Here is a 17,523-nt window from a genome sequence, read left to right on the forward strand (position 1 = left end):
GTGCCATTCCTTGCTACAGCTGCTATACCTGTATGTTACTATAGTGACAATACAACAGTCTGTGAGGCTGTGTATTCGTGGCCTATAGACTCCTATCCCATCTCCCATTGGAGCTCAATGTCCAAATGGATGTCCATCCACTACCCAGCCACAGCAGGGTTCAAGTCGACTAAGTAGCAGCAGCTTCACTTCATTCAGTGTATGTATTACTATAGATATTTAACCATATATGTTTGGTACAGGTGTACTATTTACAGTGACCATATTCAGAGTATGTTATTGATCCTCTCTACGCTGAGTATGTTGACACTGCTCTCCATGTTGTTTAGCCATTATTAGCTACTGCCCCAGAACCTGGCCCGTTTCAAAACAACATTTACACGTCTCGACAAAAACACTTTGTGCTGATAACTCACAATGTAAACATTATAGGACTGCTCAAAACCGACTGATCTACATAGAAACTGTACTGATTAGATGCATAGAGTCAAGTTGTACACACGTTTAAATAGGGGAGCCACATATAAAAATTGGTGATACTATATGCAGTGCTTTCTGGAGCTGCACCTCCAGAGTAAGTAGTAATTGGCAAGTGCAGCTACTAACACAGGTTCTGAGCAGAGTCACTGATGCCCTGTCTGATACCTGGGGCAGATGGGGAGGGGAGGCAGTGTAGTGGGCTGTGGAGGGGAGGGAGGGGAGGCAGTGTAGTGGGCTGTGGAGGGGAGGGAGGGGAGGCAGTGTAGTGGGCTGTGGAGGGGAGGGGGGAGGCAGTGTAGTGGGCTGTGGAGGGAGGGAGGGAGGCAGTGTAGTGGGCTGTGGAGGAGGGAGGGGGGAGGAGGAGGCAGTGTAGTGGGCTGTGGAGGGGGAGGGAGGAGGCAGTGTAGTGGGCTGTGGAGGGGAGGGAGGGGAGGCAGTGTAGTGGGCTGTGGAGGGGAGGGAGTGTAGTGGGCTGTGGAGGGGAGGGAAGGGAGGCAGTGTAGTGGGCTGTGGAGGGGAGGCAGTGTAGTGGGCTGTGGAGGGGAGGGAGTGTAGTGGGCTGTAGAGGGGGAGGGGGAGGCAGTGTAGTGGGCTGTGGAGGGGAGGGAGGGAGGCAGTGTAGTGGGCTGTGGAGGGGAGGGAGGGGAGGCAGTGTAGTGGGCTGTGGAGGGAGGGGAGGCAGTGTAGTGGGCTGTGGAGGGGAGGGAGTGTAGTGGGCTGTAGAGGGGAGGGAAGGGAGGCAGTGTAGTGGGCTGTGGAGGGGAGGCAGTGTAGTGGGCTGTGGAGGGGAGGCAGTGTAGTGGGCTGTGGAGGGGAGGGAGTGTAGTGGGCTGTAGAGGGGAGGGAGGGGAGGCAGTGTAGTGGGCTGTGGAGGGGAGGGAGGGAGGCAGTGTAGTGGGCTGTGGAGGGGAGGGAGGGGAGGCAGTGTAGTGGGCTGTGGAGGGGAGGCAGTGTAGTGGGCTGTAGAGGGAGGCAGTGTAGTGGGCTGTGGAGGGGAGGGAGGGAGGCAGTGTAGTGGGCTGTGGAGGGAGGGAGTGTAGTGGGCTGTAGAGGGGAGGGAAGGGAGGCAGTGTAGTGGGCTGTGGAGGGAGGGAGTGTAGTGGGCTGTAGAGGGGGAGGAAGGGAGGCAGTGTAGTGGGCTGTGGAGGGGAGGCAGTGTAGTGGGCTGTGGAGGAGGCAGTGTAGTGGGCTGTGGAAGGGAGGGAGTGTAGTGGGCTGTAGAGGGGAGGGAGGGGAGGCAGTGTAGTGGGCTGTGGAGGGGAGGGAGGGGAGGCAGTGTAGTGGGCTGTGGAGGGGAGGGAGGGGAGGCAGTGTAGTGGGCTGTGGAGGGGGAGGGAGGGGAGGCAGTGTAGTGGGCTGTGGAGGGGAGGGAGGGGAGGCAGTGTAGTGGGCTGTAGAGGGGAGGGAGGGGAGGCAGTGTAGTGGGCTGTGGAGGGGAGGCAGTGTAGTGGGCTGTAGAGGGGAGGCAGTGTAGTGGGCTGTGGAGGGGAGGCAGTGTAGTGGGCTGTAGAGGGGAGGCAGTGTAGTGGGCTGTAGAGGGGAGGCAGTGTAGTGGGCTGTGGAGGGGAGGCAGTGTAGTGGGCTGTAGAGGGGAGGCAGTGTAGTGGGCTGTAGAGGGGAGGCAGTGTAGTGGGCTGTAGAGGGGAGGCAGTGTAGTGGGCTGTAGAGGGGAGGGAGGGGAGGCAGTGTAGTGGGCTGTAGAGGAGAGGGAGTGTAGTGGGCTGTAGAGGAGGGGGGATCAGATGAGAGACCTGTCATTCTATTGACAGTCTTAATATAATCCAGTCTTGACATCACAGGAATACATACGATCCTATCCTGCAGGCTCAACCTCCAGGAAGTATAATCAATGATAAAGGAGTCTGTTGAAAGTTGCGACCTTTGGTCCTGGAATGGCACTAGATACAGCATGGTTACAGTCTGGGTACCATGCATGCATTATGAGCTACAATACCACCAATACCTTGTAGGTACCCTGTGCTTACTACCCTTCACATGCTTTCTATGTGCTCCTTCTAAATGTGAGAGCCATGCCATGGATGTTATGAGATTTTTTTCCGCACATAGCTATCTCAGTCACATATCTATGGCAAGTTTCACCATTGGAGAGGGCAGGCATGAGCAGGACTGGTACTATAGCCCTTGTGGACAGACCCTATGTGCTCAGAACCAGGACCAGACAGCCTGGTAGGAGGCCATTTTAGGTAAAAGGTTATAGGTCATGTGTGCCTTCCCCAGCAGAGGGGAAGAAAGACAAAAAAGAGACCGTGGGGGTCACCTGTGGCCTGACATCTTCATTTGACAAGAGGTTGCTATGGCAACACGAGCGGTAAGAAATGACTGTCTTTTGACTCTAACTGCTCTCTTCCACGCTGACACATGTTGATCAGAGAGGTTAAAGGAGAGGAGAGGATGTGGCTGTTTTCCAAGGCAAACTAATGGAGCTCTGTTTATATTCTGTACTGCACAGCCAACCAAATGTTTCTGATCAAACGAGCAATAAACCTTCCCCAAAAAATGTACTTGCATTCCCCCAAGTAAAAGACACTTAGGAAATTCTCCAAAAACCTAAATATACTATAGACTACGTATTCTTCCACTCTATTGTGTTCTATGCTCTTGATGGCTTTCTGTGATTTACACATTTACACAAACAGGCAACACTGGTGTCTACACAAGGTCAACATTGTAACAATGTAACACACATAAACAGTATACAGATGTACTATCTTAATTTGATCACTCTGTTGTCGCAGGACATTTTTCTGCGCAGCAGCAAATGCAAATTGTAGTATATTCAAGGTTTAAAAATGCTTCTGAAGTTGGTAATTTCCACTTTAAAATGTCAGACTTTAATTATCCTAACTAAACATTTATAAACCCCTACAAAAATGTCCATTAATTATAATCCACAGAGTAATTCACATTTCCTGAGAAACTGTTCAAATTAAGATAGCACACCTGTACACACACACACACAAACACAAACACACACGCACGCACGCACACACACACACACACACACACACACACTGATGAACCACAGAGCTCTGAGGCTTGTCTTCATCAGGTTGCTCTCACTATGTACTGAAGACAGACAACAGGTTTGACAGGACAAGGCATTTGAGGGTTTCAGGCAGCAGGCTCTGTAACAGGGTAGACAAACAAAGACAGACAGGGACACTCTCTTTCAAGTGCAAAGTCTTCATATAGTCTTTAAATATACCATCAATTCACCGATAATATCTCTATATAATATTTATAAACATTTACATTTATAATTTGTCCAGCCTGCTCTCCTATAGATACTCCATGTCGGAATGAGAGAAGATCCAGAATTCAGCCTACGGTGGACAACTCATAGAAATAGTATCATAAACCAGTCTGTGTAAACCTGACTCTTTGGAATGTATGAGGCCTAAAAGCCTGATGGCCTGCTGTTCACAGTTGGTCCTGTTGATTTGTGCTTAGGGCTTGACTTGGCATAACGTTATCAATTGATCCATTGGCATTAGTCTAGTCTAGACAAAGGAAGGGAAAGTGTAGTTAATGTGATAGACGAGAGGTCAAGACTTTCAAGGCTACACAAACTTGATCTCCAGGAGCTTTTAGATACCTATGTCGAGATTGTGTGATTGGAGGAGCACTAAGACATGGCCTATGCTATGGGAAATAGAGAGAGGGAGAGAACAAGGAAGAACATATACTAAATGACTTAAACTCTGTGTGTGTGGATGTGTTGTAGAATGTTGGTCAGTTTTGTGGGTTTGCTGTGTTTACGATAATATCTATGCATTTTTACAAGATGATTAATCATATTCATAATAAAGACACCGGTGCTTTCAAGACAATCAGGGCAATGACTGTAGATGGTATCACATCTTCTTCAATGAAAAGTGTACAGTACTATAGTTTATCTGTGCTTGTCCAACACTAGAACATCAGGGCAGTGGTTTGGCTTGCAGTCAGTCTGCAGAAGGACTTCCTAGCCTGTAGATGGCGCTGAGCGAATAAAGATTTCGCCCTCTCAGCCTCGGCCCTCCTCCGGAGAGCGCTGGTCTGACTTGAGCTTGACGAACTCCTTTGCCACGTCGTCGTTGTTGCGCTGGGACAGGATGCGGAGGACGGTGAGGCCCGTCTCGTCCATGTGGATGCGTTTACCCAGGGGGAGCCAGCACGCCACGCTGCCCCTAGAGGACATGTCCTTCAACTGCATCACGGCCATGCCCACCGTACGGTCCTCCCGGGCGAAGCAGTAGTCCTTCACACACACCTGCAGCTCGTAACACTCTGTGCCCACCTCGTTACTGAGGGTGCTGCAAGGAGAGGAGACAGACACACTGTTCAAATCCACCACTTTGGAATCTAGAACGGAGGTGGTCCTCTGTAGCTCAGTTGGTAGAGCATCGTTCTCACAACACCAGGATAGTGGGTTTGATTCCCAGGACCACCCATACGTGAACCATTTTGGCACGCATGACTGTAAGTCGCTTTGGATAAGAGCGTCTGCTAAATACCATATAATATAATCATAATCATAATAACTGTGATAAGGTAAATAGATGAAAAATGGACAGGATTCCCTATCCATATTCAACATGATAACTTCCACTATGATGCCACCACAATCGCAAGACGCTTTGTACCACTGAGGCCAGTCTGTAATACTCACTATGTGAACGTTTCGTTGTATTTGGGGGCGTAGCTGTTGTTCTTGGACTTGGTGGCGTACTTCCTCTTCTTGTCAGCCAGGTGAGGACCGATGATGTAGATCTCCACGAAGGGACGGAACACCCCCGTGGTCTGCCACCTCAGGTCATTGGCTGCCACCACTGAGACAGAGAGGGGGGGAAAAAAGGAGGTAATTTATTAACAAGGTTTTAACACACCGTCCAACAAAGCCAGATAGACATTTTCTGTGGTATGACTTACCCTCTTACAACTCCTATTTAGACAGTGAAATAAAATATCTTACAGAATTGAGTGGACACTGACCTTTGACGGTGACCTTGTGCTCTCCAGTGTTGGGGTGGGTGAAGATCTCCACGTGGATAGACACCTCTCCCACGGCGTCGTCCACTCCAGAGCCTGGCACAACAAGGGGGCACAAGTCACTCCTCTTATCTCGTTTACTGCTACTGCAGACAGGCCAACACTATAGCCAGAATACCTTCCCTTCAGCCCATACTCCCTCAATGAAAGTACCATACAGCCATTATAGGCTATATGCTTAAGTATGGCAGATGTAACTGTGTCTGAGAGTTGTAAAACAAACATACACAATATGACCAAAAGTATGTGGACACCTGCTCGAACATCTCATTCCAAAATCATGGGCATTAATATAGAGTTGGTCCCCCCTTTGCTGCTATAACAGCCTCCACTCTTCTGGGAAGGCTTTCCACTAGATGTTGGAATATTGCTGTGGGGACTTGCTTCCATTCAGCCACAAGAGTATAAGTGAGGTTGGGTGATTAGGCCTGGCTCGCAGTCGGCGTTCCAATTCATCCCAAAGGTGTTCGATGGGGTTGAGGTCAGGGTTCTGTGCAGGCCAGTCAAGTTCTTCCACACCGATCTGGACAAACCATTTCTGTACGGACCTCGCTTTGTGCATGGGGGGCATTATCATGCTGAAACAGGAAAGGGCCTTCCCAAAATTGTTGCCACAAAGTTGGACGCATAGAATCGTCTAGAATGTCATTGTATGCTGTAGCGTTAAGATTTCCCTTCACTTGAACTAAAGGGCCTAGCCCGAAATATGAAAAACAGCCCCAGACCATCATTCGTCCTCCACCAAACTTTACAGTTGGCACTATGCATTGGTGCATGTAGCGTTCTCCTGGCATCCGCCAAACCCAAATTCGTCTGTCGGACTGTCAGATGATGAAGCGTGATTCATCACTCCAGAGAATGCGTTTCCACTGCTCCAGAGTCCAATGGCGGTGAGCTTTACACCACTCCAGCCGACGCTTGACATTGCGCATGGTGATCTTAGGCTTGTGTGCGGCTGCTCGGCCATGGGAACCCATTTCACGAAGCTCCCGACGAACAGTTCTTGTGCTGACATTGCTTCCAGAGGCAGTTTGGAACTCAGTAGAGAGTGTTGCAACTGAGGACAAAGATCTTTACGCGCTACGCGCTTCAGCACTCGGCGGTCCCGTTTTGTGAGCTTGTGTGGCCTACCACTTCGCGGCTGAGCCGTTGTTGCTCCTAGATGTTTCCACTTCACAAAAACAGCACTTACAGTTGACTGGAGCAGCTCTAGCAGGCCAGAAATTTGACGAACTGACTTGTTGGAAAGGTGGCATCCTATGAGCTCTTCAGTAAGGCCATTCTACTGCCAATGTTTGTCTATAGAGATTGCATTGCTGTGTGCTCGATTCTATACACTTGACAGCAACGGGTGTGGCTGAAATAGCCAAATCCACTAATTTGATGGGTGTCCACATACTTTTGTGTATATAGTGTATTTCATAGGAGGGCTTGAGAAAGGCCTCTGGTGCTGAAGTGGACCTGTATTAGACAATCATGCAGCTATGAGTGGTTTTGGGTTGTACATTTTTTTTCACTTAATAGTTCCAGGCAAAACTATACGAGAACCATCTGATTGATATTTCAAGTTCTTAGGATCATCTTATGTAGCCACTCATAGCTGTCCTGCGACTCTGCCTGCCCGGCCCCAGGGGGTAGGAGCCCGTCAGTCAGGATGCAGGGGGGATGACAGTGGGACAGAGGAGACTGGTGGTAAGAGAGGAGAGGGTTATCGTGGTCCTCCTCTCCTGCTGCTGGGAAGAGCAGGCAAGTAACATGCTGAGATGGATCCAGTCAGACTGAGAGACCCAATTCTTGCTAAACCCTTTACCCAGAGCAAGCATGGTGACTAGAGGGACCTTGCGGTGGGAGCAGCCCAGCGGCCTCAGCCTCTCCAGCCCAGTCACAAGTTATCCTGAGGCAGGGTGCACACATGCCTATAGAGTGCTTGTTATCTTGTGACTTCTGGGGAGATATTGCCCAGAAAGCCAAAAGGATTTGAGCTGCACTCGACCAGGGCATGTGTATACCCCTCCACACAACACAGGATAGCCCATCCTTGGGCCTGGGTTTGGGGTCTTGGCCTGGGGGTCCTTCAATCCATGCTGCTAGGCCTGGGGGGTGGTGAGGGTTATGAAGATACATGCAGGGCCCTGTAGAGTGCTCCAGTCAGTTACGGACAGCTTGTCTGGGAGGGAGGAGGGGTGATGGTGGAAATTGTGGGTAGGTAGGTTGACTGACTTTCTTTTCCTAAAATGTGATCTCAGTTTGTAATGATTTATGTCTCTGTATGTTTTAATCAGTGGAGACTGAAAGCAGCCTGTGTGACGGTGAGTGACAGGCTAGTGATGCGAGTGTTCTGTAGGAGGGAGACAATAGAGTTCTGGCAGCTCTGTCTATTTCTCTCCAGGGGCATGATGGGACTGTCAGTCCTCCAGTCACTCAGAGAATCAAAGAGCGCAGCACTCAGCCATCTGGCCTCCCTTTCTGATGAGGCTCACAAAAACAAGCTAAAGATACACTTTTCTGTATGGAATAAGAGCAAGCTAAACTGGCTTTAATTAAAAAGCTGCATGATGCAGCATGAATTACTACATAATACAGTAGGTATGAAGCCCGGCACTTCATCAAGGCTAAAAGGTCCCCTTTTGGAAACCGTCCTGCATTATCATAAATTATAGAGGGCTTCTTTCCTGGAGAGCCGTGTGTGTGTGTATGTGTTGCGAGAGACTCTTCCTTCCTCTTCTACTGCTGTAATCAACCTAATATCTCAAATCTCATTATTTGACCATAACGCACATCCTCCACTACTCTGCCTACATCCGGCAGCTGACAGGAACTAGTAGAATAATGGCCAGAGTCCAGAGTATTTCAGTGAGTTTCTGACGTAGACACGAGTGAGTCACAGTGAGTGATTCTAAGTCATGCTTTGATGGAGAGCTTGAACAAGTGTGACTCCCTATGAGGGCAGTCGAGGACAAGATGAGAACATGTAGCCGAGGCTGTGCTCTACATGTACCTGTGTCTCCTAGACTCCCCGGTGTGTGTGTGTGTGTGCGTGTGTAAGCTCGTGTGTGCACGCTTGTGTGTGTACAGGCAGTGGGGGGGCTAGGTTTAGCAGTTTAGTGACTAAACCTCTGAAGAGGAGACGTGGAGTCAGACAAGTCCCTCAGCTCTGATGCATACTGACAGAGAGCACATCACCTGACCCCAGGGACCACTGTTGATTGGACGAGTCGGTGTTATGCCCAGGGGGAGGAGGGAACTTTCACCTCCTGTCACTGCTGGAGGGACGACTGACCACTCTGTACATTTGAGGGACGGTATAGTGTGTGTGTGTGTGTTTAGAGAAGGGTATGGTATTGGAGGGTGCAAACAAGTACAGGGAGCCCTTCCAGACAAACCGAGCCACCCTTCATTAGCATCATTCCATCATTCAGGAAGGAGGAGAAAAAGAAACAAAACACAAGCAAAAAGGAGACAGAAGATGTGGTAAAAAAAAAAAAACTTTCATACAGTCAGCGATTCTCTCTCTCTCTCTCTCTCTCTCTCTCTCTCTCTCTCTCTCTCTCTCTCTCTCTCTCTCTCTCTCTCTCTCTCTCTCTCTCTCTCTCTCTCTCTCTCTCTCTCTCTCTCTCTCTCTCTCTCTCTCTCTCTCTCTCTCTCTCTCTCTCTCTCTCTCTCTCTCTCTCTCTCTCTCTCTCTCTCTCTCTCTCTCTCTCTCTCTCTCTCTCTCTCTCTCTGTGTGTGTGTGTGTGAGCCATGGGTCTTCACCTATGACGCCTGGCTGGGACAGAGCATGAGTCCTCACAGTCTTATAATGTCGTTCCCTTTGTCTGATGGCTAACATGCCTTAGTACTTTCTGGTCATACATACTGGGTATGTATCCGTAGTACATACATCATATGTGTGTACTGTATGTCATCATACACATGCATGCATACATACATGTCCTTTATGCACGTGTTAGGATGTGTGATTGGGCTGTCAGTGTGTGTGTGTGTGTTTGTGGGGATGAGGTTAAGGTTAAAATTAAGCAGGCAGGAGGGTAGTCTGAGGATGCGTATGTAAATGGAGGTCTGGGTTCTTGGCGGCCTGGTGTTTCAGGCCCTTAGTGTCCACATACCCTTCTCTGGGTACACATCCTCACTAGCCGTGAACCTCACCCCCTTCCCGCCGAAAACTAGCGGACAGAGGGGGACGAGGAGGAGGAAGAAGGTGAGAGAAATAGAAGAGACATGGAGAATTATAAAGAGCGCAGAGATGGAGTCAGAGAGTCAAAAGGAGAGTCAAATAGATTCAGACGTGGAACTGATGTTGTCCTTGATTAATATACTGTTATCAGGGAGAGTCAGATAGATTCAGACGTAGAACTGATGTTGTCCTTGATTAATATACTGTTATCAGGGAGAGTCAGATATATTCAGACGTAGAACTGATGTTGTCCTTGATTAATTACTGTTATCAGTGACATCTAGAGAAGTTACATCATTAACGTTGCAGTTTAAGGTGGTCCTCATTCAAGCCACACACACACAAAGCTTCCCACTATGCCGTCGCTATGAAGTGTGGTTAAACATTCTCCAAAAGCACCAAAGACATTTATTCTAATTACATTTCAAATGATCATTCATTAAGTGGGGTTTCCTGCCAGGGGCGTTCAGAGACAAAGTGTGTCACTGTTTCCACCGTGTAACACACCATCACAGTTATATCATGATTGAGGGATGAGGAAAAAGGATAAGAAAGGAGAGGAGAATCTCTTGTTCATTTTTCATCAAAAAATGCCTGTCTGATCACATTACGCGCTTCTCTTTCCGCTCCCGGAGAGCCTGACTGGAGACTTGAATGTTTCATAACGCGGCGAGAGAAAGCACTCCTCCAAAGCGTTTGGTTCTGCTCTATAAAACCACTGAAATATTGAACAGGAAATAAAAACAGTGGGTGTCTGGGAAACCCTGGAGTAAACACAACACAGGGATATGTTAGAGAATGTGTCTTCTGCATACCAGCACAGAGGGCAAACAAGGATACAGTTTTATGGCATCATATTACAATCAATAACTGGCCATATTACATACATCAATGTCCGTAAAGTCAAACGGACTGTACAGAGGTAGGTATAGAAGAGAGGAAGGAAGTAAAGAAAGGGAAGACTTGAGAGAGAGAGAAACTGGGGGAAGAGGGGGTGGATAGGCACCCTACCTTGTGCATTCTGAGATGAAACAAAGGTCTTGATGAGTTTGTCTGTGGCCTGCGTGTAGAGGGACAGGGCGTAGTGTAGAGACAACAGGTCAGGACTCTTCTCCAGGAACGTCTTTTTCAGGCCCACCCCTCCAGCATGGAAGTATTGCTACAGTACAGCAGAGAGATGACAGAGTCAGACTGTAGCTGTTTCCAAACTAGGCTCAAGTACACGTCACAAGACCCACACCTGTATGTTACTGAAATAAACTACATGCAGACCCATTTCAGACATTATACAGACATTCCATTCGTACTACTTTGTTTTTTCTGGGATAGTCACACCTTGATGTTTCCTGAGGATGCACTACTATGTTAGCCCACTGTGGTTTAGTATTCTATAACTATAGCACTCTTGGCATGAGGAAGAGCAGTAGTTGCCATTTGGCTCACTGACAAGCCCTTATTCAAATGACCATTACAGATTAGCCCCATTTACCTCAGCTTCATCTGCCTTAAATCAAACTAGACAGGCTACAGAGGATTCCTCCTCACACTGTATCAAATACCTGTCTGCTACAGTTAGACACAGCACGACTGGGGAAATTAGGCTTTCATCCATCTTTAAAAGAGCTTTTCTAGATGAGGGTTGTTTAACTGCACTAGCCTGAGGCGTACACGTTTACTGACCTTCAACAGAAGGCTTAAAATGTGCTACTCTCTGTTCATAATATAATATGCTGTGCATTTAAACAGTGCTCAAGTCAAAGTGTGTGTGTGTGTGTGTGTGTGTGTGTGTGTGTGTGTGTGTGTGTGTGTGTGTGTGTGTGTGTGTGTGTGTGTGTGTGTGTGTGTGTGTGTGTGTGTGTGTGTGTGTGTGTGTGTGTGTGTGTGTGTGGGCACACGTGCGTGCACGACTGTAGCTGAGGTCCAGTAGAGCGAGGGGTGTTGGGTTGTACCTTGATGGTGTCCAGGGCTAGTTCTATCACAGCACACTGCTTAGGGGACAGCGCTTTGGCCTCCTCACGACCCATGTGCTCCTGAGGAACACACACATACAGATTAACAACACAAACAAATAACTCATTGTCTGAAACATTAGCACCGTCTGAAATACAGACAGTGCTAACGTGGCACGAGATAAGATGTGTGGTACCTTTATCTTGGAGAGCTGTCCCAGCTGCTTGGCAGCGTTGGAGATGAGCTGAGTGCCCTAGAGGTGAGCAGAGGTACAAACAGAGGGAGAGAGAGATAGAAGGAAAAAGAGAACGATGGAAGAGGGCTTCATTATCGTCACGCCACAGGGTAGCTGTCACACAGATTAACGTCACATCACAAAGGACAGACACAGTTCTGAGTCATTCATATTCACATACACACTCCAAAACTCACTTAACACATCAAAGGACTGTCTGAAATATGATCATACTTGTCATTATCTCGCTCACAAACACGAACACACACAAAGCAAGACAACGCAGTACAGGAAGAGAAGACAGGAGCTCAGCTTATTGCAAGAGCACACACACACACAGACACACACACACACACGCACACACACACAGGAAATGCAGAGGTTCAACCAAGCCAGAAGCCTACAGCCTGCGCAGTAGCACTGTGGTGATATATCCCGTATCTATGACGACTCTGTGATACTCTGTTAGCAGAATATATCACTAAGTGCTTCACACTGTACCCATCACCCTGGTTACACCTTCTCTGTAAGATAATACTTCAAATTAGAGCAAAAACAACAGAAAAATAGACAAAACAAACAAAAAGACCTGTCCAAAGACTCAGAACTATCATCATCCTACGAAAGGATTATAACAAGAAGGGTTCCACTCTCATCTCATAAATGTGGCTGATGAAATCATTTATGCCATCATGGACGTTCAATGCCAGTCGGTTGAACAACAGTAAGACTGCAGCAGGGACATGGTCATGCAACGGGCCAACAACAGTCCTGCCCTAAAGGGTGTTTGTTAGTGTGCTAATGTTATGTAATGTCAACCCTCCATGTGTCCAGCACTACTTGGGTTGTGGGGAGGCTGGGAGGCAGATAGCTACAGATACATCTACAAGGGGTGGACCACAACAGACAGGACGGTACGGTAAACCGGCAAAGAGGAACGCCGTTTCAAAAACAAAGGTGAGAAACGATCGCTTCCACCGCTTTGTTTCGGACGGAGAGGTTGAGAAAACACAGAGAAAGAGACACAGAGAGGAGAGAAGACAGGACACATTGAGCTAAAGTGATTTTAGTCCTTACATCACTGTGACAAGCAAGCTTCACCCTCCCCTGTAAAGAGAGGACATTGGTTAATACTTCAGGAAGGATCCTGTCCCCACAGTCTGATTGGCTGACTGACTAATGGCACGGACATCTCAGTAACTGTCCGTCTGATATGCTAATGGATATGGTTCAAAGCCAATCCGTCCTAGCTCTCATTTTTAATGGGTCAGATAATGTACTCAAGAAAAATCCACAGATCAAAATCTATGGATTAACAGAAGGTCTATTTCGGCCATTATCATTGACCTTGAGAGTTTAGCCTACAGTTGGCCAGTTAGGTCTATATCAGTATGAGCAGTATATCCAGCCACGGTAATGAGCCCATACTAGCTGCCTTTAAGGGGACAGGCCACTGACGACCAACAATACCCCCACCAGTCTTCAGAGACAGAAAACAATGCCGGTAGAATAAGAGTCCAATTACACATAGCTTTCCATCTCACAATGAAAAGCTACAGTGGCTTGCGAAAGTATTCACCCCCTTGGCATTTTTCCTATTTTGTTGCCTTATAACCTGCAATTAAAATGGAGTTTTGGGGGGTTTGTATCATTTGATTTACACAACATGCCTACCACTTTGAAGATGCAAAATATTTTTTCTTGTGAAACAAACAAGAAATAAGACAGAAAAACAGACAACTTGAGCGTGCATAACTATTCACCCCCCCAAAGTCAATCCTTTGTAGAGCCACCTTTTTCAGCAATTACAACTGCAAGTCTCTTGGGGTATGTCTCTATAAGCTTGGCACATCTAGCCACTGGGATTTTTGCCCATTCTTCAAGGCAAAACTTCTCCAGCTCCTTCAAGTTGGATGGGTTCCGCTGGTGTACAGCAATCTTTAAGTCATACCACAGATTCTCAATTGGATTGAGGTCTGGGCTTTGACTAGGCCATTCCAAGACATTTAAATGTTTCCCCTTAAACCACTCGAGTGTTGCTTTTGCAGTATGCTTAGGGTCATTGTCCTGCTGGAAGGTGAACCTCCGTCCCAGTCTCAAATCTCTGGAAGACTGAAACAGGTTTCCCTCAAGAATTTCCCTGTATTTAGCGCCATCCATCATTCCTTCAATTCTGACCAGTTTCCCAGTCCCTGCCGATAAAAAACATCCCCACAGTTGGATGGTGTTCTCGGGGTGATAGAGGTGTTGGGTTTGCGCCAGACATAGCGTTTTCCTTGATGGCCAAAAAGCTCAATTTTAGTCCCATCTTACCAGAGTACCTTCTTCCATATGTTTGGGGAGTCTCCCACATGCCTTTTGGCGAACACCAAACGTGTTTGCTTATTTCTTTCTTTAAGCAATGGCTTTTTTCTGGCCGCTCTTCCGTAAAGCCCAGCTCTGTGGAGTGTACAGCTTAAAGTGGTCCTATGGACAGATACTCCAATCTCCGCTGTGGAGCTTTGCAGCTCCTTCAGGGTTATCTTTGGTGTCTTTGTTGCCTCTGATGAATGCCCTCCTTGCCTGGTCCGTGAGTTTTGGTGGGCGGCCCTCTCTTGGTAGGTTTGTTGTGGTGCCATATTCTTTCCATTTTTAAATAATGGATTTAATGGTGCTCTGTTGGATGTTCAAAGTTTCTGATATTTTTTTACAACCCAACCCTGATCTGTACTTCTCCACGACTTTGTCCCTGACCTGTTTGGAGAGCTCCTTGGTCTTCATGGTGCCGCTTGCTTGGTGGTGCCCTTTGCTTAGTGGTGTTGCAGACTCTGGGGCCTTTCAGAACAGGTGTATATATACTGACAGATCATGTGACACTTAGATTGTACACAGGTGGACTTTATTTAACTTATTATGTGACTTCTGAAGGTAATTGGTTGCACCAGATCTTATTTAGCGGCTTCATAGCAAAGGGGGTGAATACATATGCACGCAGCACTTTTCCATTATTCATTCTTTAGACTTTCTTGAAACAAGTTATTTTTTTCATTTCACTTCACTAATTTGGACTATTTTGTGTATGTCCATTATATGAAATCCAAATAATTATTTAAATTACAGGTTGTAATGCAACAAAATAGGAAAAACGCCAAGGGGATGAATACTTTTGCAAGGCACTGTATGTCTAACAGAGATCAAACCATTTCAAAATAAAACATTTTTTAAACAATATTAGAAAATTGAAAAATATTGTAGAAAAGTAAAAAGTAAATCAACAGAAACCCTGATTTTCCAGACCAGGTACGATAACATTTCGGAAAAAGCTTAAATGCTTTTTTTTCAATGAGAGTGTTCTTGTGCGGTAAAGCAGAAGTGTGTTCTTAGACATAATGTCTACTGCGTGTGAATGTGTGTGTATCACCAATCCTGAACCCCACAAGCGTAGAATACTACTTATATTATAGACCAGCCTTGGTGAAAGTATATACCTTAAGAGTATCACTATGTTATTGTGACTATCATTCTACAACAACAGGACATGGAACAAACCAGTACAGATCAACACAGCAGGCCTGCAGAGACATACTGGGAAACTTACTACAGTGGAGTTGGAGAAGATCAGACGCAAGCAACAGACCAACATAGGGCAGGGGGACACACTTCAAACAGGGAACACGTGGGGGGAGTGGGAGAGATAGGGGAGAGGGGGGCAGAGAAGAGAGGGTGGGGGTGGGGGTGGGGGGCACCAGATATTAAACCACCACAACGCCAGTCACCCATTGAAGGAGTAGAATCCTGGGACACGATGCAAGAAGAACAAGAAGGCAACACCGGCAGCTAGAGACGTGCCACTTCCTAAGTACAGGAGAGTGTGAGGCAGAGAGAGAGAAGAGAGAGGGGGCGGGGCAGGGCAGAGGTCAGTGGGAGGCAGGGGGGTGCCCGATTGGAGGGTTCGTAGGGGGGAGGGCGGCGCCCGCTCTGAGTCAGTCAGGAATGCACCATGCTACTGTCACCTCAGAGAGAAAGAGACAGAGGTGGACAGGAGAAGAGAGGAGGACAGAGAGAGGAGAGGAACAACAGAGCAGGTGGAAGACAGAGAGACAGATAGGAGGAGTGAGGATGTGGGGGGGCGAATGGGGGACAGGGGGACAGTTTGCAGCCACATGTAGCAGAGGACCGACCACCTTGCACTAACGGACTGTGGGACAGACAGACACACTGACACGCAGGAGTGCCGTACTTACAATCATCTGTGGAGGAAGAGCAGTGGGAGCAGGATGTAATAACCAGAAAGAAGGGTCAGTGACGCTGCAAAGAGCCCCAGATCAATCCTCCAAGCAGCAGCAACACGCATATCAGATGGACGGGCAGAGGGCCAGAGGGACCTACAGTACTGACTGAGACTAGGTCTGTGACGATACCATTTTTCATGGCAAAAAATGAAAACACGAAGCAGTCCAAACTCGTTGGTCCTTTAAATACCTGCTCTATGTAAAATATAGTGTGCTTTAGCTTGGAAAATAACTAAATGTGACTCTGAATGACAACATAATGATGTTTGTTTCCAACATTAGAGCTGTTTTCCTAAAGAAGTTAAATCCGCTTTGTGTTTTGCTTCCTTGCCTTGATACTAACGAATATCGCGATACTGGTATCGTCCCGGCTCTAACTGAGACTAGAGATGGTACTGTAATGCCCCCTCTGGACCCGGTCTCTGACCCCGTTGGAGAGCTGAGAGATTGGCCGGGGACTAACCCACACTGGGCCTTACTGATAGAGATACAGGGCAACTATACACTACTATAGAATGATGTGAGGCTCTTTTGTTACCAAATAAAAATGAGAACAGATATATCAAAAACAAAATAAATATCGGGCTGCTTTCCAACATGAAAGGCTCAGAACTGATGGCAAATCCTGGGTCCAAATTGCACTTTTTTTGTGTGTCTATTTTACTTTTGAGTTTGAAGTAGTTTAGATGTTAGTTTGTGACTAGGAGCACCATCCTGGAGAGCAGCCATGAGCTGGGGTTAGAATGATATGGTGCACTCCTTCCAACTTTTGGGTTTCACCTAAATCCATTGAGTGAATGGAAGAGTGTGGGTCTTTTTGTATGTGGGTGTGGGGGCTGGGGAGAGGGGTGTATCAGGCTAATCTTAATCACTAATCAGATCTATTTATCCTTATAGTGTAAGCAGAGGAGTCATCTTATAATGTCATCTCAGCCCTACCCCTCATCCTGTCTAATAGCTGTCCTGGCTGCTCACTGTGTGCGTCTGTGGGAGAGTGTTCACTGTACCGAATGCTGAAGTCCTCCTCAGAACAGATAAAATATTCACATACCACATACCAGAGCAGAGTGCCTTGACTAAAAATAACTCTGATCTGTCTTGGTTCCCATCCAATACTGAGAGGTGGCTTTGCCTGTGTAGCAGTTGGCAGTGTGGGTAGTGTTGGCAATGTAGGTGTGTGTGTGTGTGTGTGTGTGTGTGTGTGTGTGTGTGTGTGTGTGTGTGTGTGCATCGAAGTATGTGAGACTATGTGCATGTCAGTGTGTGTATGTGTGAGTGTGTACATGTTAGTGTGTGTGTATGTGTGTGTGTGTATGTGTGTGCGCATGAGCGTGTGTGTGCATAAGTATGTGTGTTCTCAG

At 47.3% G+C, this 17,523-nt stretch overlaps 1 protein-coding gene across 12 annotated transcripts in view; it reads right to left on the reverse strand.

The window, feature by feature from the left end:
• Positions 1-1,848: 1,848 nt before the first annotated feature.
• Positions 1,849-17,523, reverse strand: part of LOC121533532 (protein unc-13 homolog A-like) — a 49,202-nt gene continuing 33,527 nt past the window's right edge. For 3 of the 12 annotated variants that reach the window (XM_045205524.1, XM_045205531.1, XM_045205523.1), the window contains 9 exons: positions 16,115-16,120; positions 12,969-12,998; positions 11,853-11,909; positions 11,656-11,736; positions 10,718-10,865; positions 9,639-9,695; positions 5,476-5,568; positions 5,153-5,312; positions 1,849-4,796 (listed from right to left, as the gene is read on the reverse strand). In XM_045205524.1, coding sequence (XP_045061459.1) covers positions 4,508-4,796; positions 5,153-5,312; positions 5,476-5,568; positions 9,639-9,695; positions 10,718-10,865; positions 11,656-11,736; positions 11,853-11,909; positions 12,969-12,998; positions 16,115-16,120 — 921 coding nt within the window. In that variant the 3' untranslated portion in view covers positions 1,849-4,507. The remainder of the gene's footprint in view (positions 4,797-5,152; positions 5,313-5,475; positions 5,569-9,638; positions 9,696-10,717; positions 10,866-11,655; positions 11,737-11,852; positions 11,910-12,968; positions 12,999-16,114; positions 16,121-17,523) is intronic. The other 9 variants (XM_045205534.1, XM_045205527.1, XM_045205532.1 and 6 more) reach the window with 6 other exon arrangements.

The sequence above is a fragment of the Coregonus clupeaformis genome, chromosome 20, assembly GCF_020615455.1.
Source record: "Coregonus clupeaformis isolate EN_2021a chromosome 20, ASM2061545v1, whole genome shotgun sequence".
Classification (NCBI taxonomy): Eukaryota; Metazoa; Chordata; class Actinopteri; order Salmoniformes; family Salmonidae; genus Coregonus; species Coregonus clupeaformis.